Here is a 23,253-nt window from a genome sequence, read left to right as displayed (position 1 = left end):
GTTGGGCGGGTCAACAATGGTTTGTTCATGCCCAACCACTATCATGCTAGCGAAACGACCTAGCACCATGACTGGGAGAGGTCTAACCACTATTGTGACTAGGTCTCTCCTAGCCATGGTAGTCGGTTCACTTCTAGTTACGACAATGGTTAGGCGTGAGTCAATCATGGTTGTGTTGGGTGACACCTTAACCACTCTTTCTTAATTTTATTTTTGAACTTATTTGAGGAGCACAATAGTAGTTTCATGTCACTACTTTTATCTATTTGATGAATATTTTGGCAAAGGTCTACGTTTACAAATGCCCAAACACGTCTCAATTTTGATTAAATTAGAAATTGTAGTCTCAATGTCAAATAGTGTGACAGCACAATGGGTTATGACATAATTTCCCTTAAATTCTTTAGGTATTACATGGACTATCAATTTTGGCTAGTGCCATGAAAGAAGACTTATTCAAGTAATTAGATTGGAAAAGAAGATTGATTTACATTAATTAATGCAAATAATAGGTTGAACAAAATAACTCATCCTCCCAAAAGCCCTCACCTTTGGAAGTTGGACAAAACGGTTTATAAACAATTTTTAAAAGGTCAATTTAGTCGGCAGGGAAATGCTTTTTCTGTGTACAAAAGACATTGCTTACTAGAACAACAACTTTATCTTCCTGATAGTAGAATATGAGGGGCTCCAAGTTTTCTATTCCTTTTTTCCTTCCCCAATGTGAAATAAATGCACTAATCTCCCCTTGGTTTTTATTGATTAAGGGCAATAGACACTATGAAGGATAATATCAACCACCCTAAAATGAAGTATCCCACCAATCTTGTTGGTCCCACGTCCTCTGGATCCTGTCATGTCAAAGTTTATACAGTGTTATTATTGTCAAGTTTAGAGAGAGAAGAGAAATTGTTAATAATTTCTAGACTAATCTTCCAAATTATCACCACACTTTTACTCTTATATTCCCTCACATTCCCTCATGTGAATTTTGATTTTAAAAGTTACGGCAAGGAGTGGAAGTGTGTGAGTAAGAGTGTGTAGTGTTATTCTTATCACCAATAAATAGATTTCTCTATCATTGAGAAAGATTGGCTTGCGTGAACGACAATTATTTGAAGAACCACAAAATTCAGGTATTTATCCCTTTGTTTCCTATTTGACATATATTGTACTAATTATTAATTTTCATTTCAATCTCCTTCAAAATGCTCACATTTTTGTAACATATATCTCACAATGCTCGCATGGCAGTCTTAATTAACTCTTATTATTATTATTATTTTGTTTTAAAATAAAGACTAATTCAAAAGCTGATTGAAACTATAAAAATAATTGTATAGTTGTTGAATAAAAATATAATTTATAATGTAGAGACGGGAAAGACATACCTGCATGGGAGGAGACTCTTTTGGAGTTTTTGTTTTGTCAACCTCGAAGGGCCAAACATATGTCTCCACATCTTGGCTTCGAGCCAAGCTCCAATCGTACATCCTTCTCTCTTCCTCAGATGACAAAATTATGTATGATTCCTATCAATTTTTCAGATACTTGGTCAGAATTGCTTTCCCTCCACATACAATTTTCCATTGCATTTTCTTTGGGAAAAATATAAGGAGAAATTTCACTTTGGTCCCTTGAACTTTCACCCAATTTTATAAACTCTCCATGAACTTTCAAATCTCTCATTTTGGATACCTGAACTTTCAATTACTCTCAATTAAAACTTTTTCTTTGATTTTAGCCGTTAAAAATACAAAAAAAACCGTAATGTCCTTGATTTTCATTCTTTTAAAAATAAAAAAACGTTTTGGAAGTTAAAATTTTATATAAAAGTCAGGGGTATAAACGTCATGTAACGTTTAAAATCTGACAGAAGGGTTCACATTAAGAGTAATTGGAAGTTCAGGGGTCCAAAATGAGAGATTTGAAAGTTCAAAGAGGGTTTGTAAAATTGAGTGAAAATTCATATAACCAAAGTGAAGTTTCCCAAAATATAATTAATTTACAGTGACTAACTTTTAGAAGTTCCAGTTTGTTGTCGAGTTCTTCTTCATTTAATCCCTGATTCCTCATTTCTTCAACCTTTCTTTGGTATGCAACTATAACCTGGCCAATAATCAAAAACAATGAGAGAGAGAGGAATATCAATTTGCATAATTGCCAATAAAACTATGTAATTAGTGGTCCTTGAGTTTCATGTGACCTGCTCAGAAGAACATCCTCGTTGTAGTCCAAGTCTACCATAGTGGTCCACATCTGTTATTGCTGCATTCAAATGCATCGATCATGAGAGAGGATGAAGAAAAACATATAGAAAGTAGAAATAAAAAATGCAAAATTAAATATTAAATGCGTCGGTTGTGATCATTACGTATTCCACGAAGTGCTCTTTCGACGTTAAGAGCAGAAATCAAGGAGGGTGGTTCTTTTAAGGCTTCAATGGGATTTTCTGAAGAATCTGCTTCTGTCGCACTGGTATCGGCGGATAATTCACCTGAGCTTCTGATGTGAAATCTGCGTAGCTTGGTTGCAAAAGCGATGGAATTTGTGGGTATGGCACCATTTATCGGCGTCTGGGTCGAGAAATCTTTTCGGGAGATGTAGAGTGCCGCAGTGGTGGATGAGACGGCCATTTTTGTTCTTTTGGTATCTCGTTGGGCTTGCCTGCGCTTTCATTTGTTTAGGGGAGAGAGATAAGGCACGGGCTTTCTACCAGAGAAATGTTATCTGACGAATGACGTAGCAGAGCAGGAGAAATCTTCAGTGTATATGCCTGTACCCTTCTAAAGCAGCTAACAATATGGTCTTTTCATTTTTTGGTAGGCCCAGAAGATATGAGAAGTGAGAACGATATGCTCCTGTGGAGAAAGAACAAGTGATTACTTTCAAAAAAAAAAAAAAAATAGTGATTCAATAAAGAAAAAAAAGAATATAAGTGGGCTCTGCAAAATGGAATGACACAACACACAAGGCAAAAAAAAATGGTTTCTAAAAATTAAAAAAAAAAAAAATTGGTAAACTATCACCAAATTGAAAATATCTCATTTCAATTGTGACAATGTATCCCTCAAACTACCAAAAAATTGACAATGTCCTCCAAGGCCAGTTAAAAGATAAAAATGACCTTAAATATTTGTTAATAAGACAAAAATATCCCTATAAATTCCAAAAAGAACAAAAAATATTAATTTTTTTTAACAAAATGATTTTTTTTTTTTTTAGAATTTCCACTCCCTTTTCATTTTTTTTTTTTAAATATTTTAATTTTATTAAGAGTATTTTCATCATTAGGAGGGACATTGACAATTTTTGATAGTTTGTGAAAATATTGTCACAATTAAAAGTTTGAAGAGAATATTGTTAAGTTAATTGGGTGGTAATTTAAGAAGGTATGTACTTTTCTAAAATAAAAAGCCTTTCCCTTGCCACTGGTGGGCCGATATCAACCCAACCAGCCTGCAGAAGTCCTAGTTCTAATATATTTCCAAACTTAGGTATGGCCCATTTTTGTTGTAGAAATATAGGTCAATTTAAAATATGTTTATAGAATCATCAAACAAGTCGTTGTAGTATAGTGGTAAGTATTCCCGCCTGTCACGCGGGTGACCCGGGTTCGATCCCCGGCAACGGCGCTTTTTCTTTTTCTCACTTAAATCTTTTTTTTTTTTTTTTTGGTTGGTCTGCTAAATCGAACGACGTCGTCTCCTCTTTCGTTATATTATATGTTTAACCATGTGACTGAGCTCGGTTGGATTGGTTACTGGTCTATCTCTCTGCGCTCTCTCCTTTCCTTTTCGCTCTGGTGTTAACAAATTTCAGACTGAGAGCTTATCAGAGAGAGATGGGATTGGGAAGGAAGGAGGTGGGCGGGTCATCCGACCCGGGTTCCAGCGGGGAAACGGGTCGGAGCAGCACCAGCAGCGAGCCGTCCGTACCACGAAGATTCCCGCCGGCGGCACAGCCGGAGATAATGAGAGCCGCCGAGAAGGACGAGCAGTACGCCTCCTTTGTCTACGATGCCTGTCGCGACGCTTTTCGCCACCTCTTTGGTCCTTTCTCTCTCTCTCTCTCTCTCTCTCTCTCGCAATTTTAGGGAATTCAATTTTGTTACTTCAACAAGTGATTGTTGGCACATCATTTCCTGGCTGTGTGAAATTTTTTTTCTCGTTATCTTACACTTCCTTGCCTTTCATTGTCTCTCTCAGAAAATTGACTGCCTCTTTCTCTGGTGTAGGTACGAGGATTGCTGTAGCTTATCAGAGCGAGGTTAACTTGTCAACTTTCGGTTTTCGTTTCACGAGAACAGGAACTGAATTTAGGTTTTAAGAGTTAAATATGTTGTCCTTAGGTTAATTGAACATGCATTTGCCGAGGGCCATTTTTCATACCCCCGACTGTTGGTGCCTGTAAATGCATGTTGGTGACATTGGGAGTGGTGTTGAATATGGAAGCTTGATGCAACTTAATTTACTAGAGATCAATTCCTGTCATACTATTTCACCTTTTGCTTTCTTCTGTGTGAATTAGAGTAGAAAGAAACCCAAGGGCTGAGTAAAACCTTAGTTGACAAGCATTTTTCTGTTTTGGAAGCAAAAAAAAAAAAAAAAAAACACCTAAGGGATACGTTTAATAGGAAGTTTTGGTACCTATTACTTTAAATTTTATGAAAAATTTCTGTTTTCTAGATGTTTTAATAATCTTGATTGTAATTTCCTTTTACTCGCTTCAAAGTTCTTGATTTGAAATTCACAAGCTCTCTAGCACCTTCGTCTTTTTTGTTTTTCAGATGTGAAATTGGTTTTTGTAGTGTGGTTTTTCTTTATGCTAGCAATGCAGCCCGAATCTTTCCAAATTTACAACTTTAATTCTCTCATAGCATTTGTATTTTTTAGACCTTGCTACTAGCCAGTATCATTTTTGTTATGCGATGTGGATAACATAATATAGTTACTAGCTTTTCAGTTTTCTTGTTTTGCAGACAAAACTTTTGGGGCAGATGCTTTATTTTATATTAACGACTGGTTCGGGGCAGCAAACATTGGGAGAAGAGTACTGTGATATCACTCAGGTTTGCGGGCATTAGTTTCTTGATATTCATCAAATGGGCCTTTTTAAGTGCTCTAAAACTGGCTTTAGCTTCTATTTTATATATGTGAAACCAAATATCTACAGAAAGGTACCCTTTTCCCCCTTTTTCTGAGCTGCATGTTTAGATGCTTTGGATGACATAAGCCTTGTTATTTGATCAATTGCTCAATTGTCTAAATCTTCTATGTCGTAGTCAACAAAAACCTCAAATAAGAGTAGTGTAACGACTTAGGAAAAGCGCTAGCTATATGTGCGCTATCATTCCAAAAGAACTAGTCAATATGAAGTTTTCTAGAATCACTTATAACACATTGTAAGGAATTAATGTGAGACTTAGCACCCATGAGTACCTTTATATCCATTCACTCTATGTAGTCTACTCATCTTCCCAATGTGGAATTGAGGTTCTACAATCTGCCCCCCCTCCCCCACCCAAATGCCTGACGTCCTCGTTAAAACTACGTCATGTAGTGCTCCAGTACCACATGATGTTACTAGGATGCTCTGATACTATTTGTAACGACACAGGAAAAACACTAGCCACATTTGCCCCATTATTTCAAAATGACTAGTCAATTTGGGTTCCTTGTAATCACTTATAAGGCCCAGTTTTACTTAGTAAGAAATTAGTGGGAGACTTAATACCCATGAGTGCTTTTATAATCTACGTACTCTATGTAGGCTATTCATCGTCCCAGTGTGAAATTGGGGTACAAGACTTTGCACTATTTGCCACCACGATTTTTTTCCCATGTTGGGATTCTAGTTCTTTTTTCTTTTTTATCATTTTTTACTTGATACTAATTGCATGATTTGCATCAATGCCCCGTGGTTGATATTTTAAAATTTAATCTATGTTAAATTGGTTAATAGTTGTTTTGATAGGTTGCAGGACCTTATGGACTTCCTCCAACCCCAGCAAGACGTGCTCTTTTCATCGTATACCAGACAGCAGTTCCTTATATTGCAGAGCGACTTAGGTTCAAGAAAGCTTTCTCTTTTATTTTCAGTTATTCATATATTTATTTGTAATTGCTACTGAGCTTTTAGCCAACACTGAAAAGTTACAAAACAAAAACTGCTCAATTGTCTGTTTTGCAGTTCAAGAGTTGCTTCCCGTGGCATTGTCCTTGCTGAATCACAGTCTGATGAGCCCTACGACAACAATGCTCCAGGAAGCGTTCATGTTCAGTCTTCTGCAGTGATTGATCTTCCATCATCATCCACATCAGGGGCATCCGTTTCATCTCCGAGATGGCTTAAAGAGAAACTGAATGGATTATGGTTGTATGCACTTCGGAGATGGCCTACGGTACAGTTATCTATTAGACAGCTTGCTCATTCAAGTCTTGATCTTTGTGTTTTGGATGTGATCTTTTGAAATTAACTCATGTTTTTATATGTATTTAGTTTGGATTATAAATTTATTATTATGTATTTATTTGTCCTTCAATGGAACTTATGTCTGAAAATTATATGATCGATTGTTCCTTTAGTATCATTCTTTTCTGGAAACATGTTTTTCCCCTCTTTTATTTCCCCTCTTTCTTAGTGATCAGTATTACAAATTAGCTGCTGAATTGGTTCTTAGAACACCTGGTGAACTGCTTTTCTTATTTAAAATTCCTTTGGGTTCGCATTCAGGTGCTCCCAATAGCTCGTGAACTTTTGCAATTGGTTCTTCGTGCTAACCTCATGCTCTTCTACTTTGAAGGTTATTCCTATCTTTCATAGGTTTATATACTGCTGCAGAAGTAAAAAGAAGGCCTTGGGGAGGTGTGGGAATTCAATAATCTTATCCTTTTTTTTCTTTGCAGGCCTCTATTATCATATATCAAAACGAGCAGCAGGCATTCATTATGTGTTCATTGGAAAACCATCAAATCAAAGGCCCAGGTATGGGTTTTTAGATCAGAAATGAATCATGGTAACTCCATAGCTTGATGAGTTGTAATTCAAAGGAATAGCTCAATCGGTTGAGGATCATACTTCATGAAACAGAGATCACTAGTTTGAATTTCTCGTTTCCCCTCCCCATGGGGCCAATTACTTCTTAAAAAAAAAAAAAAATTGCTTTCTAGGTTTTTCTTTGTTTTTTATTTTTTTTTTCTTTTCCCACCTATAATTTTTGTGGGGGTTGAGGGTAGAGTTGCTTTGCAAAATTTTTCCTACCAGTGTCATTATACTGTCAAGCTGATCCTTTGTCCTATTGAGACATATATCGTATCTTATAGATACAGTTAATATTTATCAGCATTTCTTATCAAGCCCAGTCCACTTTCCTTGACTGAAGATAGGAACTTGAATATGTGTTTGTTTGTTAAATGCATTTGTATGTTTGGCAATTTTCATATCATGATGGGTATCTCTAGTTAAGTGATTTGATTTCATGAGGAAATCATCACTGACAGAAACATGTTACTCATATTGGAAACCCATTTCCTCCTTTTCTTGGTGATCACAAATGCCTGACCATGTTGGATTGCTTAATACATGTGCTTTGATTTTCTTGGGTGATTTTCTCTAATTTGCTCAAGCAAAATATTTTGTATGTTCGTGACTGTTATTAAAGAAATTTAACAACTCCATCTTTGACCTCTAGTCATCTGAGGTTTTCTTGGCCTAAAATATTCACTCTTTGAAGTGGCTTCCATGCAGATACCAAATACTAGGAGTGTTCCTACTGATTCAGCTATGTGTTATTGCTGCTGAAGGATTGCGGCGCAGCAATTTATCTTCTATTGCGAGTTCAGTTCACCAGACATCCTTTGGGACCCATTCAAGTTCAGCAGGTTACTGATTCCATACTGTTTTAAATCATCATTCGTATATCAATATGTATGCGCTTTCCTTTTTCTCTTTTTTGTTGGGGTGGGGGTGTTGAAGTGCAGATAAAGTTACATGCTACATTCTATCAAGGTAATACTAACTTTTTGGTGAAAAATGAAGCCTAGTAGCCTATAGTTTTTCTAGGATCATACACTAGCTATATTTTTTGTTATCTCACTTTGTATTTGCCATGTATAGTAAATTTTTTACTTGTACATGCATACAAATGTTTCCATGTATCACAATTTAATATTTATTTGTCTCTTCCATTCTATTGTTTGTAGGGCGAGGTTTGCCTGTTTTGAACGAGGAAGGCAATTTGATATCTGCAGATAATAGTAACAAAGGAAGTTGGGGGCCTGATTCTTCGTCGACTTCTGAGGTTTGTATTTCCAGCCTTCTCCTTTGACCCTATTTTTTGAAGAAGAGTGGGGGAAGGGGATTATGGGGAGATATACAAATGCTATAGGATATACGAATCTTTTGTCCTTCCCATTAATGTCTGGGCCTGGCTGACTTCAATAGCTAAGATAGAATACAAGGAGAAGATCAAAGACCATTTGTCCTGATGTAAGAGGTCACTTAAAAATGTCATAACTTGCATATCAAACATCTAACTAGATTTGGTTCAAGAGGCTCCACTGCAATGACCTCTTCCAAATTGCTTCTAGATGGCTAATTCAATTTTGCCAATTTCTCTACCCTTTTTTCTCTTTGGCAGTCTCAAGCAACAAGCAAATGCACGCTGTGCCTGAGTAATCGGCAACACCCAACAGCCACACCTTGTGGCCATGTATTTTGCTGGTATTGCCTTCGTTTTCCTTTGTCATCCTTTTTCTCTCACCTTCTTTTGTTTGACGAGCTGTGTTTGTAGGACCTGCATTATGGAGTGGTGCAATGAGAAGCTTGAATGTCCCCTCTGTCGCACCCCAATGACTCATTCGAGCCTAGTTTGTTTATATCATTCAGACTTCTAGTATTTGATTAACGGTAGACAGTCGGGCTTTTAATGAATACAGAAGAAAAGAAACGAATTGTAAGCAAAGAAGTTGTCACCATTATTCAACACGCTGAGGATGGGAAGGCCATAATTTATTAGTCTGAAAATATGGGGTTGTTGGCAATGATCATTGTAGTTGTGTCCTTTTATCGAGTGAGGGGTCTTTTTCACTTTGAGAAAATGAGATGTTCCTCTCCGAATTCTAGTGGAGCACAAGATCAATTAGTGACCCTTGGCAAAGACAAACTGTATAGAGACCATGTTGTATTCATATGCAAATAATTTTGATCCGTTTATACGTAGAATAGATTGAGAATTTCTCTTGTTGCCATATGGAGACTGGGATTCCTCAACATTATTATCATTGATTTAGTAAGAGAATGATGCGGGCTTCATCTGGGATCTCTCTCAACCCTCCACTTCCATTCAGGGCACTAACACTGCTTCATTTAGATTAGATGTATCCAAGTCATATGCTCAAGTGGCACTAACTTTTAAAACCGAGCATTTGGCAAGAAGTGTGAGGCATGGCTTTATTTAAACATGTGCTTTGGTTGACCTGCAACAAAAGTGTAAACGGTGCATTTTTGAGAAATAATAAAAGGACTTCGTCTTCCACTATGTCTCTTCCTTCCCTGTCTTATCATCTAAAGTCTTAACTTAAAAGCTACTTTTGTGAAAGAAAAAAAATCGAGACGACAATGTGAGTCGTTTGCCATGATGAGTGGTTGAAGGTGAGCAACCAGACATTCATGAGAGTTCTACTAGGATTAAGATACTGATCTTTAAAATTTTCTCAAACATCCTAACACTTTTGTTTCTCCTCTTGTGACCTCTACAATTATAGCATCCTATTGCTCATAATCATTGATACACCAAAAATAAGCAGAAACAAATGAAACAAACAGACTACAAAGAAAGCAAGCTTTGCAGAATTGAACCCACACATCATAATATGAGTTCTTGACACACATAACAAGAAGGTAATTTCAGTTTCTTCCAACTTTCCCATAGTCTACCGAAAGTTTTGCAAGTCACATGCAATTCAATTTCATCTCCAAATGGGGTACGAGAACACTAATTTGTATATATATTTGACATGTCAACACAAGGGAATGGGGAAGGAGGATTCGAACTAGTGACCTCCACTTCATTAGACGTGGTTCAGAGCCAATTAAGCTACCTTTCGGATTGTATCTTTTATATATTGAGATAAGTGCAATGATTATCTTTTAATTATTTGCTAAAAACAGAATACTACTCCACATTTCTAACCAAAAAGAAAAGAAAAAAAGTTTTAAGCTCCTTGTAGACTAATCCGATGGGCCCATACGGCCCATGGTCCAGAATACAAGCATCGAAAAAGAATTAGAAAGCTTCGTGACCTCCTATTTCGGTATTTCCTATATATACGAAACGATACTCTTGTACCACTCTAACGCAAGCTAGGGTTTCGCGAACTGGACTCCTGAGCGCCGAAACTCATCGAACCAGGCGTTCGATTTTCGTTTCCTTACTCCGCGAAACATGGCGACCCAGATGAGCAAGAAGCGAAAGGTAAGTCCCTCTACCTTTTCTGAGTAAACCAAAGCATTCGATCTTTTAATGTGTGTGGATCGATCTGGCCTATTTGTTGTATTAGTAGGGCAGGCCTATTGGTGAAACCTCGTTTGGTTGGTGCGTTTGCGGGTAAATGTGTTGAAAGAACATGGAAAGAGATCTTCAAATGTCGCAACGTTTTTTTTCCCGTTTTATATTGCTAATCTCTCCGAAGTTTTTTGTTTTTGTTTTTGGTTATCTGTGCGCGTGTGTTGATGATTGATGTTGTGCATTTGCCAACAGTTCGTGGCCGATGGAGTCTTCTTCGCGGAGCTTAATGAGGTTCTGACCAGAGAGCTGGCGGAGGACGGGTACTCGGGCGTCGAAGTTAGGGTCACGCCGATGCGCACTGAGATTATTATCAGGGCCACTCGTACTCAGAATGTTCTTGGTACAGTGTTTGCTGGGTATTTTTTGTATTCTTAAAATATAGAAATCAAATGGAAAGGAAAAATGCTATCTCTTTGTATTTGTATCTTGTAAACAAGTTGTTCACTCATTCGATGGCTTGATTCCGCCAACTTAGAGGGGTTCCAATGAGGGAATGGAACGAAACATGGAAACACTAAGGCCAGCCATTATTCCTTTCCATTCCATTCCATTCCTCTCCAAATCCTCCAATTGAAATGCTTACCTTTAACATTCAATGGTTGCTTGTCATTTTTCCAGGGTTGCAATGATTTAGTTTTCAGTTTTACATGCACATGTAATTATTCCTTTCCATTCCATTCCTCCCAAAATCCTCCGATTGAAATGTTTGCCTTTAAATCATTATTTGCTTGTCCTTTTTCCAGGGTAACTGTGCACTGCTCAGTTGGGTTTCAATGATTTAGTTTTCAGTTTTACATGGACATGTAATTAATTGAGACTAAGTAAATGCAACCAACAAAAACGTTAGTGTACATTTGATTGTTTGAGAAAGGTAGGAAAAGAAGGGACGATTATTCAGCTTAGTAAAGTTATGCTTTCATCTCGGAAACCAACTTTTCATTAGCGAAGAGGACAGTCGTTCAGATTTTTTTCCGAGTGCTTTGTCAATACTAACTTTTGTTCTTTTTTATTTTGTTTCAATATCAGGTGAAAAGGGAAGAAGAATAAGGGAGCTGACTTCTCTTGTTCAGAAACGGTTCAAGTTCCCAGAGAACACTGTGGAGCTCTATGCCGAGAAAGTTAACAACAGGGGTCTCTGCGCCGTTGCTCAGGCTGAGTCTCTCCGCTACAAGCTCCTTGGTGGCCTCGCTGTTCGGAGGTATGCTTAATATCTCCAATGAGTTGTTGATTGAGTGAATTATGTCTTAACATTTTATCAAGTTATCATATTGGTCCTTGATATATGTTAATTATGTTTATGCAGTTGATGATCTTTACTTCTTTTGGCCATTTTTTGTGCATTTGACCATGTTTGATCACACAGTTCTATTTTCTTCTCACAAAATTTACCTGTTCAGGTCATCTTTACAGCAAGTTGGTTACTAACTAATACCTATCTTGTGTCTGATGGTGACTATATTTATGGTTCCATCTTTCTGTTTAGCCAAGGAAAGAGTCCACATTCCTTGGTACTAAGTTTTGATGGAAAATGATGATTATAATGGTTTTATATTGAAATTCCGTGTTTTTATTATTTTTTTTTATTTAAATTTCTTTATATGGGGAATAATTGTCTATTTTCAACGTACTTTTCCTTTGCCATTCATTTTGTGTATTTGGATTGTGGAATTATCTTCTTAATTGTATGCTTGATGAGAGAATTTTGTGGAAATGAGTTATGGTAACGTGGACATCAATCTTGGGGCTATTTTCATTTTAAAACAGACTGCGCTATCAATTTTCTATCTGAATTTGTACTTTCATCTTTGTGTCCCTTTGCATATACAAATTACTTTAGATTTACTCATTTAATAATTCATACTGCATCGTCCTCATTCTGCCCCTGTTAGCTATATTGAAATTCACAAATTCGGAATTCTTGATTGAGATAGGATCAAAATTTGAAGTTGGTCAAAGTTGATTTACTTAACAATGAATTGAATTGAAAAAAAAAAAGATATCTTCTGGATGCATTTAATATCTATATACAGATGGAGTCTGCTTTTCTGCTTTTCTATAGAATCCCCCTGTTCTCTTCTGCTGTCATTGTGTTTTTTTTTTTAAATTATCAAACCCATGTATTTTTCATACAAAACTATGTCTTTGTGGGTTTCACGATATGGGCCCTTACATATGAGCATTGTTTTCCCCTCTCTGCCTTGCCAAGTGTGCTCTGGGGGTTCCATATCAATGCTCACAGTAAAAATTTCTTGGAGTCAGTCAGGCTTCTTGTGCTGCTATTAAGGTGTGCTTGGAGTTTGGAATGTCCTCCTACATCCCACATCTTTCATCCCTATTGTTCTGTTGCGCATGTACCTTTATAAATATGTAGTTTAGTCACTAGTTTTGCCCATACTTTACCCCTATTTTTCAATGTGTTTGGAGTACATTTTCCTGTTTGACACTCACTTTCTAGCTCCATGTTATGGTGTCAAGGTTGTGTTTAAATACCTTTGAATACCTCTGTGATGGCTCCATGTGGTTCTTTTAAGTAATGAAAGTAATGGAAGATGGTTATTTATGGCCTTTCTCTTCTAAATCATATGTTTGTTCCTTTTCATTTTAGTTGTGTGATAAGTAAAGGTCTCTCATATTTGTAGGGCTTGCTATGGTGTCCTGAGATTTGTCATGGAAAATGGGGCAAAGGGTTGTGAGGTATGTCTAAAACTATATACCGTTTTTTCCTTATAGGTGGATGCCTATATGTATGTGTTTTTTGGTTATTTAAATGTTTTGATTTCTTCAATCTTCATTTAGGTCATTGTCAGTGGAAAGCTGCGGGCTCAGCGTGCTAAGTCGATGAAGTTTAAGGATGGTTATATGGTATCCTCTGGTCAACCTGTGAAGGAATACATTGACTCAGCCGTGAGGCACGTTCTTCTTAGACAGGTCAGTCTTGCCCTCCTGTTTTCTGGATAGGTTCTGTATTCCAATTGTGGTGCTTGCCTGCTTGTTAGTAGGTGAAGATTTACCATCATTTGGTCTACTTATTTTCTTGGATCACATTTTTATTTTTTGTTTAAAGATTCATGCTGATTACACAATGTGTTTTCTTCCCCCGTCCCCACTTTTCTTATGGGAACAGGGTGTACTTGGTATTAAGGTCAAGATCATGCTTGACTGGGATCCAAAGGGCAAGGTGGGCCCAACCACACCATTGCCTGATGTGGTCACCATACATACTCCCAAGGAAGAAGAGTACGCCCCCACAGTGGAGGTGATAACACCCTTGGAGGAGATTCCAGTAGCATAAAACCAGAGTTGGATGTTTCTTCACAATCATGTAATTCATTTTTGTTCTATTTTCAGAGCTTGAGAACACTTAGAAGAAGCGTTTTTGTCAGAGTTCTCATATCTTAGTGCTGTTGGGCCTTTTTTTCTTTAAATTAATTCTTTTTCTTGGGTGTGGGGTAGGAAAGAAGTTGGTGGGAAAGACCTTAAGTGGGGGAATGGGGTTTGATGCCTTGCTTCTTTGCTAGGTGTACTTGCACACTATTGCATGATGTTTTGTAGTTGGAACTAAAAATTTTTATCAGAAGATGAAAATGTCTTCAGGAGCATCGGTTCATATCTCATACTTTTCTCACATTTGAACTTCTGAGGTTTGTTCATTCTGTAACTCTTTAATCCTCATCTCTTCTCCGATGATCAATGTCTAAAGCTTATGAGGGATATAGTTTTTGAGGAGTGTTAGGTTTATAAACAAATTTTATATAAAAACTTTTACAAACTGATGTGGCAAAACATGATTAAGTTTTTCAAAATGTGAACTTATCTTATATCCATTCATGTTGTATCACATTAGTTTGTAAAAGTTTTTTTATAAAATTTGTTTGTAAGTCTAGCTTTCTTCATATTTTACTATTCTCTTTAATTCTCATCTCTTTGATTCTCATCTCTTTGTGGATGTGGAATCTCAATCCAAAATATTTTGGTTAATGAGTGAAATAAAGGATGCATGGTTCATGATCCAATCCGTGAGATTGTGCAATTTTAATGTGGATTTCTCTGCTATAGACACTACAAAATTTATTATATGTTCTTTACGAACTGTTGTGTGCTTGCAAGAACTTGAACAATTAAAATTCATAAATCAATATTTATATTATTGTTTTTAATTATAATCATGAATGCATCACTAGTGGTGAACTAGTGGTTCATAGATTGTTTGGACTTATTATCGAATACCCATGATTCAAGATTCCCAAGTAAATGGAATTCTAAAATGACATCCTAAATAGATTGGACGAGACACAGATTGTGACCATCAGCCAAGAAAAATTCCAAAAACAGGAAAAAAAAGATGCAATCCACATTTATTTTCGTTTGTTTGAAATCTGAGCAGATGGATCGGTTGTGATACACGTGGGTTTTGTATGGAGGTTTGAGGTTGTGGTTATTGTGTTTGGCTGCTTGATGTTATTGTGGAAGTTGTAGAAAAATAGAGATTCTTTGTTCTTGTAAAGGATGCCTTAAAGAGTGTGGTTATGTTGAAAAGTGCAATGAGGTATGAGAAAGGAGAACAGGTGGAGAGGAAGAGAGTCTTGGAGTGTATTTGGTTTGGAGAAGATGATGAATCATAACTTCACGAGGAATAAAATGGTTTGATCAATTTGTTGTTCAACCAATCGAATCAGAAGCAATTTGGAAGTGTGTCACACCATTTGAGTTAAAAAAATGTATTGTTGATCAGGTTCGATTAGTCGAAATGAGAGTTTAATCAATCAAATGAGGGACAAAGAGGTTCGATCGAGCATTCGATCTTTTTAGATTCATCGAACTAAAACAGAAAGTCTTGTGCTAATCTTAGCTGTATGTGTAGGATTATAGGAATGAGAGATTTTAGAGTAGATTTAATTTTTACTTTTTGTTGATTAGGTAAATTGATGGGTAGGTTTATGACAAGCTAAAGAATTTAGTTAAAAAGAGTACAAGTTGAAGATTTTCTTATTTGGAAAAGAAAGTTAGGGTCTTGTCAAAAACATCTAGCTAATTAAAAAATTATGTGATATGATTATAAGTTCGTGAGGAGTAGTGCTGCACAAAACAACGGAAAAGTGAAGAGGAAAGTTATGCACACAAAGTAAGCTTCCTTTTGATATAGAGAAAATAATATTTTATAATTGGTTCATTGAAATAGTATTTTTCAAAGTAGTGAAAGTTGCATTGTGTTTTAAGGTGGAATGATCGAGCACAGTTTTATGTTGTTATTCATGACATGTAATATTTAGTAAAATTCTTAATTATGATTATTCAAAAGGAAAAAAAGAAAACTTTTATGAGAATTAGATTTATTCATATTAAAGAAGAAAAGTGCACACGTATATGTTAGTATGAAGCGTGAATATGTCATGTTAAAGATAGGCTGATGAAAAACAAGTGCCTATTTGTATATATATATATATATATATGGCATGCAACCCCGTAGCACGACGCAACCACGTAAGGATGTGGGCTATCACTTGGTATTTCTTTCTTGCCTGTTTAGTCCATAGCTTCAATATAGCCATGGTCGTTTGCCACCCATTGTGTCAGCATAGTCATGATCGCATGTCATGCACCCATATATGGCGTTATCATAGTCATGGCCGTGTGCCATTCATGGCGTCAGCATCGTCAAGGTCGAACAAGGATGTGCTTTCCTAATTAGTTTAGTGCACCCATGGTGTCAAGATGGTCATGGTTGTGTGTCATCTATGGCATCAGTATATGTAGTCATGGTTGTGTGTCGCGCCCATAGTGTAAGTATAGTCATGTTTGTGTGTCATCATCCATAGCTTCAATATAGCCATGGTCGTTTTACAACTCTATGATTTATGCAAAGAAAAAAAAAAAACTCTCTTACGTTCCAAGAAAACAAAATGTTATTTGTTTTCCATTTTGAACAAAATTAAAAGTAGTTTTATTCAAAAAGATTTCTCTTAGAAAGAGGACTTTGGTAAATTTAGAACCCTACTGTCTTCTTAATTCCCTTCAAGAAAATGATTAAGAGAGAGGTTTTTATCATAATAAAAAGAGCTTATATTACACACTTTTTTGATAAGTTGTTTACTTACTAAGCCTTAGACTTGCTCTTTTACCTATAAATGTTATTTACAGAAAATATTCAACATCAGGATAGAGAATGCAAAAAAAATCGAAATTCAAATTAATGCAGTAGTCTAAGGTGAGGTATATGTAATTAATGCTATAGTTAGATGCATATTCATGAATAGACATATATAATAATAAGTGATGTTACACTAATTATGAGAAAGGTTGCATGTTGTTTATGGATGGGACAAGCCTGCCTATATATGCAATGATTTATGGTTTTATGGAAAATTAGAAACTCTGTTTTTTCCAAGCAATTGCTCACACTTTTATATTATGTTTTTTATGTTATTTTCTACCGCATAAATTAAGATTATATATATATATATATATATATATATATATATATATATATATATATATTTTTTTTTGACATGTCCACACAAAGAAAGGGAGAAGGAAATTTAAACTAGTGATCTCCTTTGACATGTCCACACAAAGGAAAGGAGAAAAAAAATTCAAACTAGTGATCTCCGCTTCGTGAAGCATGATCCACAGTTAATTGAACTATCTATTGGAAGCAAAATTAAGTGTATTAAGTACTGGCTTCAACTACTAATATAAAGATTAGATTATATATATATTTTTTGACATGTCCACACAAAGAAAGGGAGAAGGAAATTTAAATTAGTGATTTCCTTTGACATGTCCACACAAAGGAAATGAGAAGAAAATTCAAACTAGTGATCTCCGCTTCTTGAAACATGATTCACAGTTAATTGAACTATCTATTGGAAGCAAAATTAAGTGTATTAAGTACTGGCTTCGACTACTAATATAAAGATTAGATTTTGAAGGCGCTACAGATCCAATTGAGGTTGAAATGCCCATTTTCGAGTTTCGACTTTACAAGGGTCATAAGTCAATTTTGATGGCCACCCCAACTTTCCAAGTTGAATTGATGATATCGACATGTTGCCAAGTAGGGCTGGAAGTTAGTGGTCATTAGAGGGTGGCCACCACAAAGATCTTTGCAACCACAATGGCCACTAAGAGAGAGAGAGAGAGGGGGCAAACGGCAATTTCCTTTTCTTCTTCACCGGTAGGAAAAAATGATTAGGCTAGCTAGGATTAAAAACTAAAGATTATATAAGGAGGTCAGATGGATCGCGTCGGAACTTAGTCAAAATTTGAAACCCTATTCTGACTTGCTACTCTATATTAGGGTTCGTTTGAGACTGCGATTTCAATAAGTACGATTTTAAAAATTACGTTTTCACAAATTACGTTTTTGAAATCGCTATTTTATTAAAATCATAAAAGCGTTTGGTAAAACATGTTAAAAAGTATTTTTTATTAAATATGTGTTATGAGAAATTGTGATTTTGGTTTAAATTCACACATTTTCAAATAAGCATTCCCTAGTCTGCTTATAAAAATCCCATATTATTTTTCCCTATTTTAAATTAAGTGTTTTTTTTAAATCGTAATGCCAAACACCTTACATTTTACTATATCTTTTAAAAACGCAAATTATTCTTGCGAAATCGTAATCTCAAATACACGTACATAAACCCCTTCCAACCACTTATTCAATCCGGTCCGAAAGTCAACCGATTGGATCAAAATCGAACCGGCTAGGAGCATGTTAACTTGAGGGTTTGGAGAGTTTAACGGGTTGTGAGAGGTTGAAATTTTGTCCATTTTAAATTTAAATTTAATTTTTTAAAAATGTTAGTTTTGCAATGAGGTGTTCATTATATTGTGATATTTACATATCAAGGATAATATTTAGCACATGCGTTATCTCCTAGTTGGGCTTGATTTGATATTGGGTTTAGTCTACCTCACTCATGATGCACCACCTTTTCGCTTTGAATGTGGTTTGACCGGGCCCGCGTCATTTCAATAACAAAATTGATACCAACATTATCTTTTGCCAAACAACTTTTTTATTTTTTTATTTATTTTTTATTATTATTTAAATAAAAAATTCATAACAAAACTCTTTACCAAACTGTCTTAGAACTTGTGTGGGATTGTGTTTAAGAAACAGAGTTTTTAAGTAAAAAAATAACTTTTGGACTAAAGCTTCATTTTTAAGTTTTTGTCAAAAGTACGTTTTGGCCATTTTTAAGCTTTTTAGACCATTAAAAACGCTTTTAATTTTTTTACCAAACGAGTATTTTTTTCTTCAAACGAGTTTTTTAAGTGTTAAAAACACTTTTAGGCCACTCAAACGCAATTCCAAATAGACCCTTAGAATAAACATGTGGAAGCCTCAAAGTTACGCTTCCTATTTCGGGATTGCTTACGGTTTCATGCCCACATTCAAAATTATATCAAAATTTTCATAAAAACACTCTTCTTTATTTTTTTTATTTATTTCAATCTTTCCCTACACTTTTGCCTATTGTACCTACAAACATAAGTTTAACAAAAAAAAAATCAATGCTTTTGTGAGGGTATTCACAGGACAAACTCTTCCTTCAGGAGTTCAAATAAAAAAAAAAAAAAAAAAAAAATTGAGAATGTAAATATAATGTGTGCATTAGTTAAATAACATTAATAAGGATAGAGATTCACAACAATTATTTGTTTAAATTACTAATGTACGAGAGCTCATATACAACTTACATATCACAACAAGTGGCAAACAATCCAAATTTTATTTAATCGATCGTACATATTGATATGATATGAATTCTCATAAATCTTATCCCATTAGCAATCTAAGGCATCCATCTATTCGTACTCAAAGGTGTGCACCTAATATTTCTAGTGGGACTAATTAAGAAAGCATTGGAATGCAATGCATTTGGGTAATTATTTGCCACTCTCACTTGCATTACATATGATCTTGTGAGTAACGATATATCCCACACGCACATCTATCAAACCCTGCCTACTTGGTGTCCGATTAAAGGTTGAAAATCTTATCACGTTGATATGGCTTTAAGGTTAATTATTTGCCACTCTCACTTGCATTACATATGATCTTGCGAGTAATGATATATCCCACACGCACATCTACCAAACCTTGCCTACTTGGTGTCCAATTAAAGGTTGAAAATCTTATCACGTTGATATGGCTTTAATTAAGGTCACTTTCAAGGCACTAACAGGCCGTTTGCAGGACAATTTGACGGCATAACCCTTGCTTTTTAGGGACAGTGGGATAAAAAAGAGACCCTTTGTAGCACCAGGCAGCCCAAATAGCAAAAGTACATCATTCATGTCCCCAGCCGCCTTTTCGTGGAAATCTTTGGGAAATCTTATGTATGCATGCAATTGGTGGTGGTGGACAGCACCAAGCACGCCTGATGTTTCTTAACTCGATTAAGGTTCTTGTCACCCCATTATCACTCAAATAATTTACTAGAAAATTAGGGAGACTGGAAATTATTAGACATATTTTAATCACCTGCCACTCAATGTTGTCTACATATATTTGGAAACCCTATAGTTTTCTTTATATATATGCATTCAAAAATAAATAATAATAAAAAAAGGTGCCTAGTTTGAATGGTAAGCAACCACACATCTATAATTCTGATTTAAAAATCTAAATTTAGCTGATTGTATGGGTTTTATGAGATTTTATTTATTTTTATTTTTATTTTATTTTTATGGATTAGTCGAAAATAATTGAGAAATTTAGGTTGCCATTGTTTATTAATTTGGGTTAGTCACTAATTGTTGCCTTCATGGAAACAACTACCATATGATTTATTTTTGGCCCGTATATGTATCTCATGCATCATCCAATAACCATTGGTGAGCAGGCAGCAGACATCTTTCATTTTGTTTGAATTATGAACAAACAATGCTTTTGGATTCATCCAATTTATGTTATCCTTTGAACAACATATATATATATTCAGCAACACCACCCCCCCCCCCCCCCAAAAAAAGAAATAAAAGAAAAAAAACCCGACCATCCCCTAAACACTCTCTACGTGTCGATCTCTTGTTTTTATATATAATTAAACTTAAGGATGCAATTGGGATTTAATAAACTAAGATATTAGTTAATACACGCAACACATATCTATTGGTTTTTGAGGTTCGAATTAAAGCATCTAATATTGGTTGCAGGTGATGAATAAAACGACATAAATCGTTATTGGATTTCCTAATGATGATGACCTAAAATATATAGATGTTTTGACTTGCCTAGAAAACCCACTTCCTCTGATTATTAAAGCAATTGACTTTATAACGCCATTTGAGAGAAAAAAGGTTTGGATAAATTAAGTTTAATTTGTTTAAACGTCACAAAGGCTCCACTGATGATTGTTCTGAAACCGCCCTAGCAATGAATAAAAGACTAAATACATTGTGCATTTTGTTTTAAAAATGCTTGCACTCTTGTCCCCCCATTACAGGAAAAGGTTGCAGCCCCACGGATCGGCCGGAGCACTTCCTTTTGGTGCATGATATTGGTATACTTAATTTTATCAGTTTATAATTGACTATCATGCCCTTTCCAACTACCAAACGTCTTGCTAAATATTATTGCCTTAAAAAACATGTCGTTTATGCAAGAATATTCTTAACTAATCCCTTTGCCACCCACTAGTTAGGATGAGAGAAGGATGCTCTGACGATGATTCCCCTCTATAACCTTTTGTTCCATGTGTTTAACTCTTTGCTAGATGCTATCGTCTATCCTCGGGAGTGAACCGGACTAAACAGTATATATATGAGAAAGATCAGCTTCAAGGTTAATGATCTGCAGTACATATATACATATATACGAGTGGTATTACATCTGGGGAAGTTAAAGTCGTGGCTTCATTCGGCGGATTTTTGTCGAACAAACTTGAACATTCAATATATTATTATTATTATTAGTATTAGTATTATATATACTTAATTTGTTTGTCTCTGGGCAGATTCAATAATGAATATTGATTGAACATGGGAACTTGTTTATAAGACGACTGCAAAGACATTGATAACGACAGCCGACAGGTCTCTTCCTTTTCTTTTGGCCGGACTAGTCGAAGAATAACTTTTCTGTTTGGGGCATTTGTGCTTTATTTTATTTTTTTTATTTTTAATAATATTAATGAAAAACATGGGCTCAAAGAGAGACGTGACAGCTTGAATCCAAAGTTAAGAGAAAAATGATTTCATTTTCTGTTTCGCAAAAAGAAGAAGAAAGGCAGTATGGTCATTTGGCTGAGGGATGGTCAAAACTATTTGGAACGCAAAGACAAACATGGGATATGATGGAGATCGAAGAGTGGTCTCTCCACAAACTGAGTGGGAATCTCGCACTCGATCAACACTTGTGGGGCCCGTAGAGCATCCATCATCATCATCATCATCATCTTCCGTGAGAGGCAGACATCATCAGACAGGTATTGGGATATACGGTGGTAACGCCACCCAGCGCACGAATACGTTTGACGTGGGAGAACAATTCCTGGGGGGCGGCTGGGCCTGAAGAAAAGCGTGCAAAATATATATAATTTATGAAGCAAAAAGCGTATTTTTTTGTAATTGAAAATCCAGTTTTGGCGTACCTTCCTACGTCCTTCACTGCTGCACTCCCGAAACTGCCACATCCACTAATGTGGTCCACGTGTCAATGCGCACCCACCACTATCACACGCGGACGACACTTTTTCTGTTCCACTTTTGTCGTTTGATCCTTATCTCCTTGAAATAGTACGTACACCTTATATCCAGCCTTTCGCTGTCGCCACTCGCCCACTCTCTAAACATATATGGAAATTAAAATTTTCTCACATGTTGTTATTTAGAGCATTTTCAATGAAAAAGCCATATTTTTATGTAAAATGGCTCTTCAAAATTCACTTTTATCTAGTTTAGCTAAGCTATTTTTAAGTGTCTACACATCCGATTAGCTATATTTCTAAAAAATAGGTGGGAAAAGATTTGGGAAAAAGATAAAGCAGGAGAGAGAAACACTAAAAAATAAAATGGCTCCCTTAAAAAGTGCTGTTACATTTAACTTTTTTTTTTAGCTCTTCTAATCAAATATCTATTTTACATATATTTTTGGCTCATCCAATGTGGGAGGTTTTTTGAACATTTGAAGAGCTATTCTAGATAAAAGTAACATTTGACTCTTCCATTGGGAATGCTCTTACATGGACAGTAATACGAAAGATATCAACAATATGGATTAAAATTGAGGGGCTATAGTGTTGCTTTTTGTGTGCCTTTTTTTTTTCTTTGTTTTTTTGCTTCTTTTGTTTTTTTCCTTTCTTTTTGTTGGTGTAAAGGTTTACAGTGACCTCAAACAGCATTTCAGGAAAAAAATAATAATAATAAAAAAAAGAATGCAAGAAAGAGAAAGGGAAAGGGAGAAGAGATATGTAAGTAATGAAAATAGTTAGAAGGGTTCACCAATGGAATTATGAAGTCATTTTGATGCACAAGTTAATGAGAGTATGGTAAATTAAATAGGTATTTAGGCAAACTTTTGCTAAGAGGTCATATTGCATTCCTTTGAAGTTTACCTTGCGTCCTTATATAGGTTGACGCCTTAATAGGATTTTAGGATGCTCCCACTAAGAAGTTGTTGTTGACTTGGAGATTTCTTCTCTCTGTCCATTAGGAAGGGGAACATGGCG

The 23,253-nt window shown here is 35.7% G+C and overlaps 3 protein-coding genes and 1 non-coding gene across 4 annotated transcripts; 3 read left to right on the top strand and 1 right to left on the bottom strand.

Moving 5' to 3' along the window:
* Positions 1-2,838, bottom strand: NDHU (Chaperone DnaJ-domain superfamily protein). Its single transcript, XM_059598498.2, has 5 exons — positions 2,375-2,838; positions 2,207-2,268; positions 2,020-2,109; positions 1,392-1,532; positions 1-851 (listed from the first exon to the last, which is right to left on the bottom strand). Exons 1-5 carry the CDS (start codon positions 2,634-2,636, stop codon positions 756-758), a joined length of 651 nt encoding a protein of 216 aa, XP_059454481.2. The 5' UTR covers positions 2,637-2,838; the 3' UTR covers positions 1-755.
* A 725-nt stretch (positions 2,839-3,563) lies between these two features.
* On the top strand, positions 3,564-3,635 carry TRNAD-GUC (transfer RNA aspartic acid (anticodon GUC)). Its single transcript has one exon. It is a non-coding gene; the product is annotated as a tRNA-Asp (tRNA).
* Positions 3,636-3,752: 117 nt separating this feature from the next.
* PEX10 (peroxin 10) lies at positions 3,753-9,251 on the top strand. The gene is made up of 11 exons (XM_059599419.2): positions 3,753-4,052; positions 4,238-4,269; positions 4,982-5,071; positions 5,977-6,071; positions 6,193-6,403; positions 6,736-6,805; positions 6,909-6,987; positions 7,750-7,883; positions 8,205-8,302; positions 8,642-8,724; positions 8,795-9,251. Exons 1-11 carry the CDS (start codon positions 3,845-3,847, stop codon positions 8,895-8,897), a joined length of 1,203 nt encoding a protein of 400 aa, XP_059455402.2. The 5' UTR covers positions 3,753-3,844; the 3' UTR covers positions 8,898-9,251.
* A 1,079-nt stretch (positions 9,252-10,330) lies between these two features.
* On the top strand, positions 10,331-14,184 carry LOC132184497 (small ribosomal subunit protein uS3x). Its single transcript, XM_059598148.2, has 6 exons — positions 10,331-10,477; positions 10,763-10,910; positions 11,597-11,768; positions 13,210-13,264; positions 13,367-13,498; positions 13,695-14,184. The coding sequence occupies exons 1-6, from the start codon at positions 10,448-10,450 to the stop codon at positions 13,860-13,862; spliced, it is 705 nt and encodes a 234-aa protein (XP_059454131.1). The 5' UTR covers positions 10,331-10,447; the 3' UTR covers positions 13,863-14,184.
* Positions 14,185-23,253: the final 9,069 nt, after the last annotated feature.

Source organism: Corylus avellana, chromosome 7 (assembly GCF_965113065.1).
Source record: "Corylus avellana chromosome 7, dhCorAvel1.hap1.2, whole genome shotgun sequence".
In the NCBI taxonomy this organism is placed as follows: Eukaryota; Viridiplantae; Streptophyta; class Magnoliopsida; order Fagales; family Betulaceae; genus Corylus; species Corylus avellana.
The sequence above is the reverse complement of the archived record's forward strand: the minus strand, read 5'-3'. Positions and strand labels throughout refer to the sequence as shown.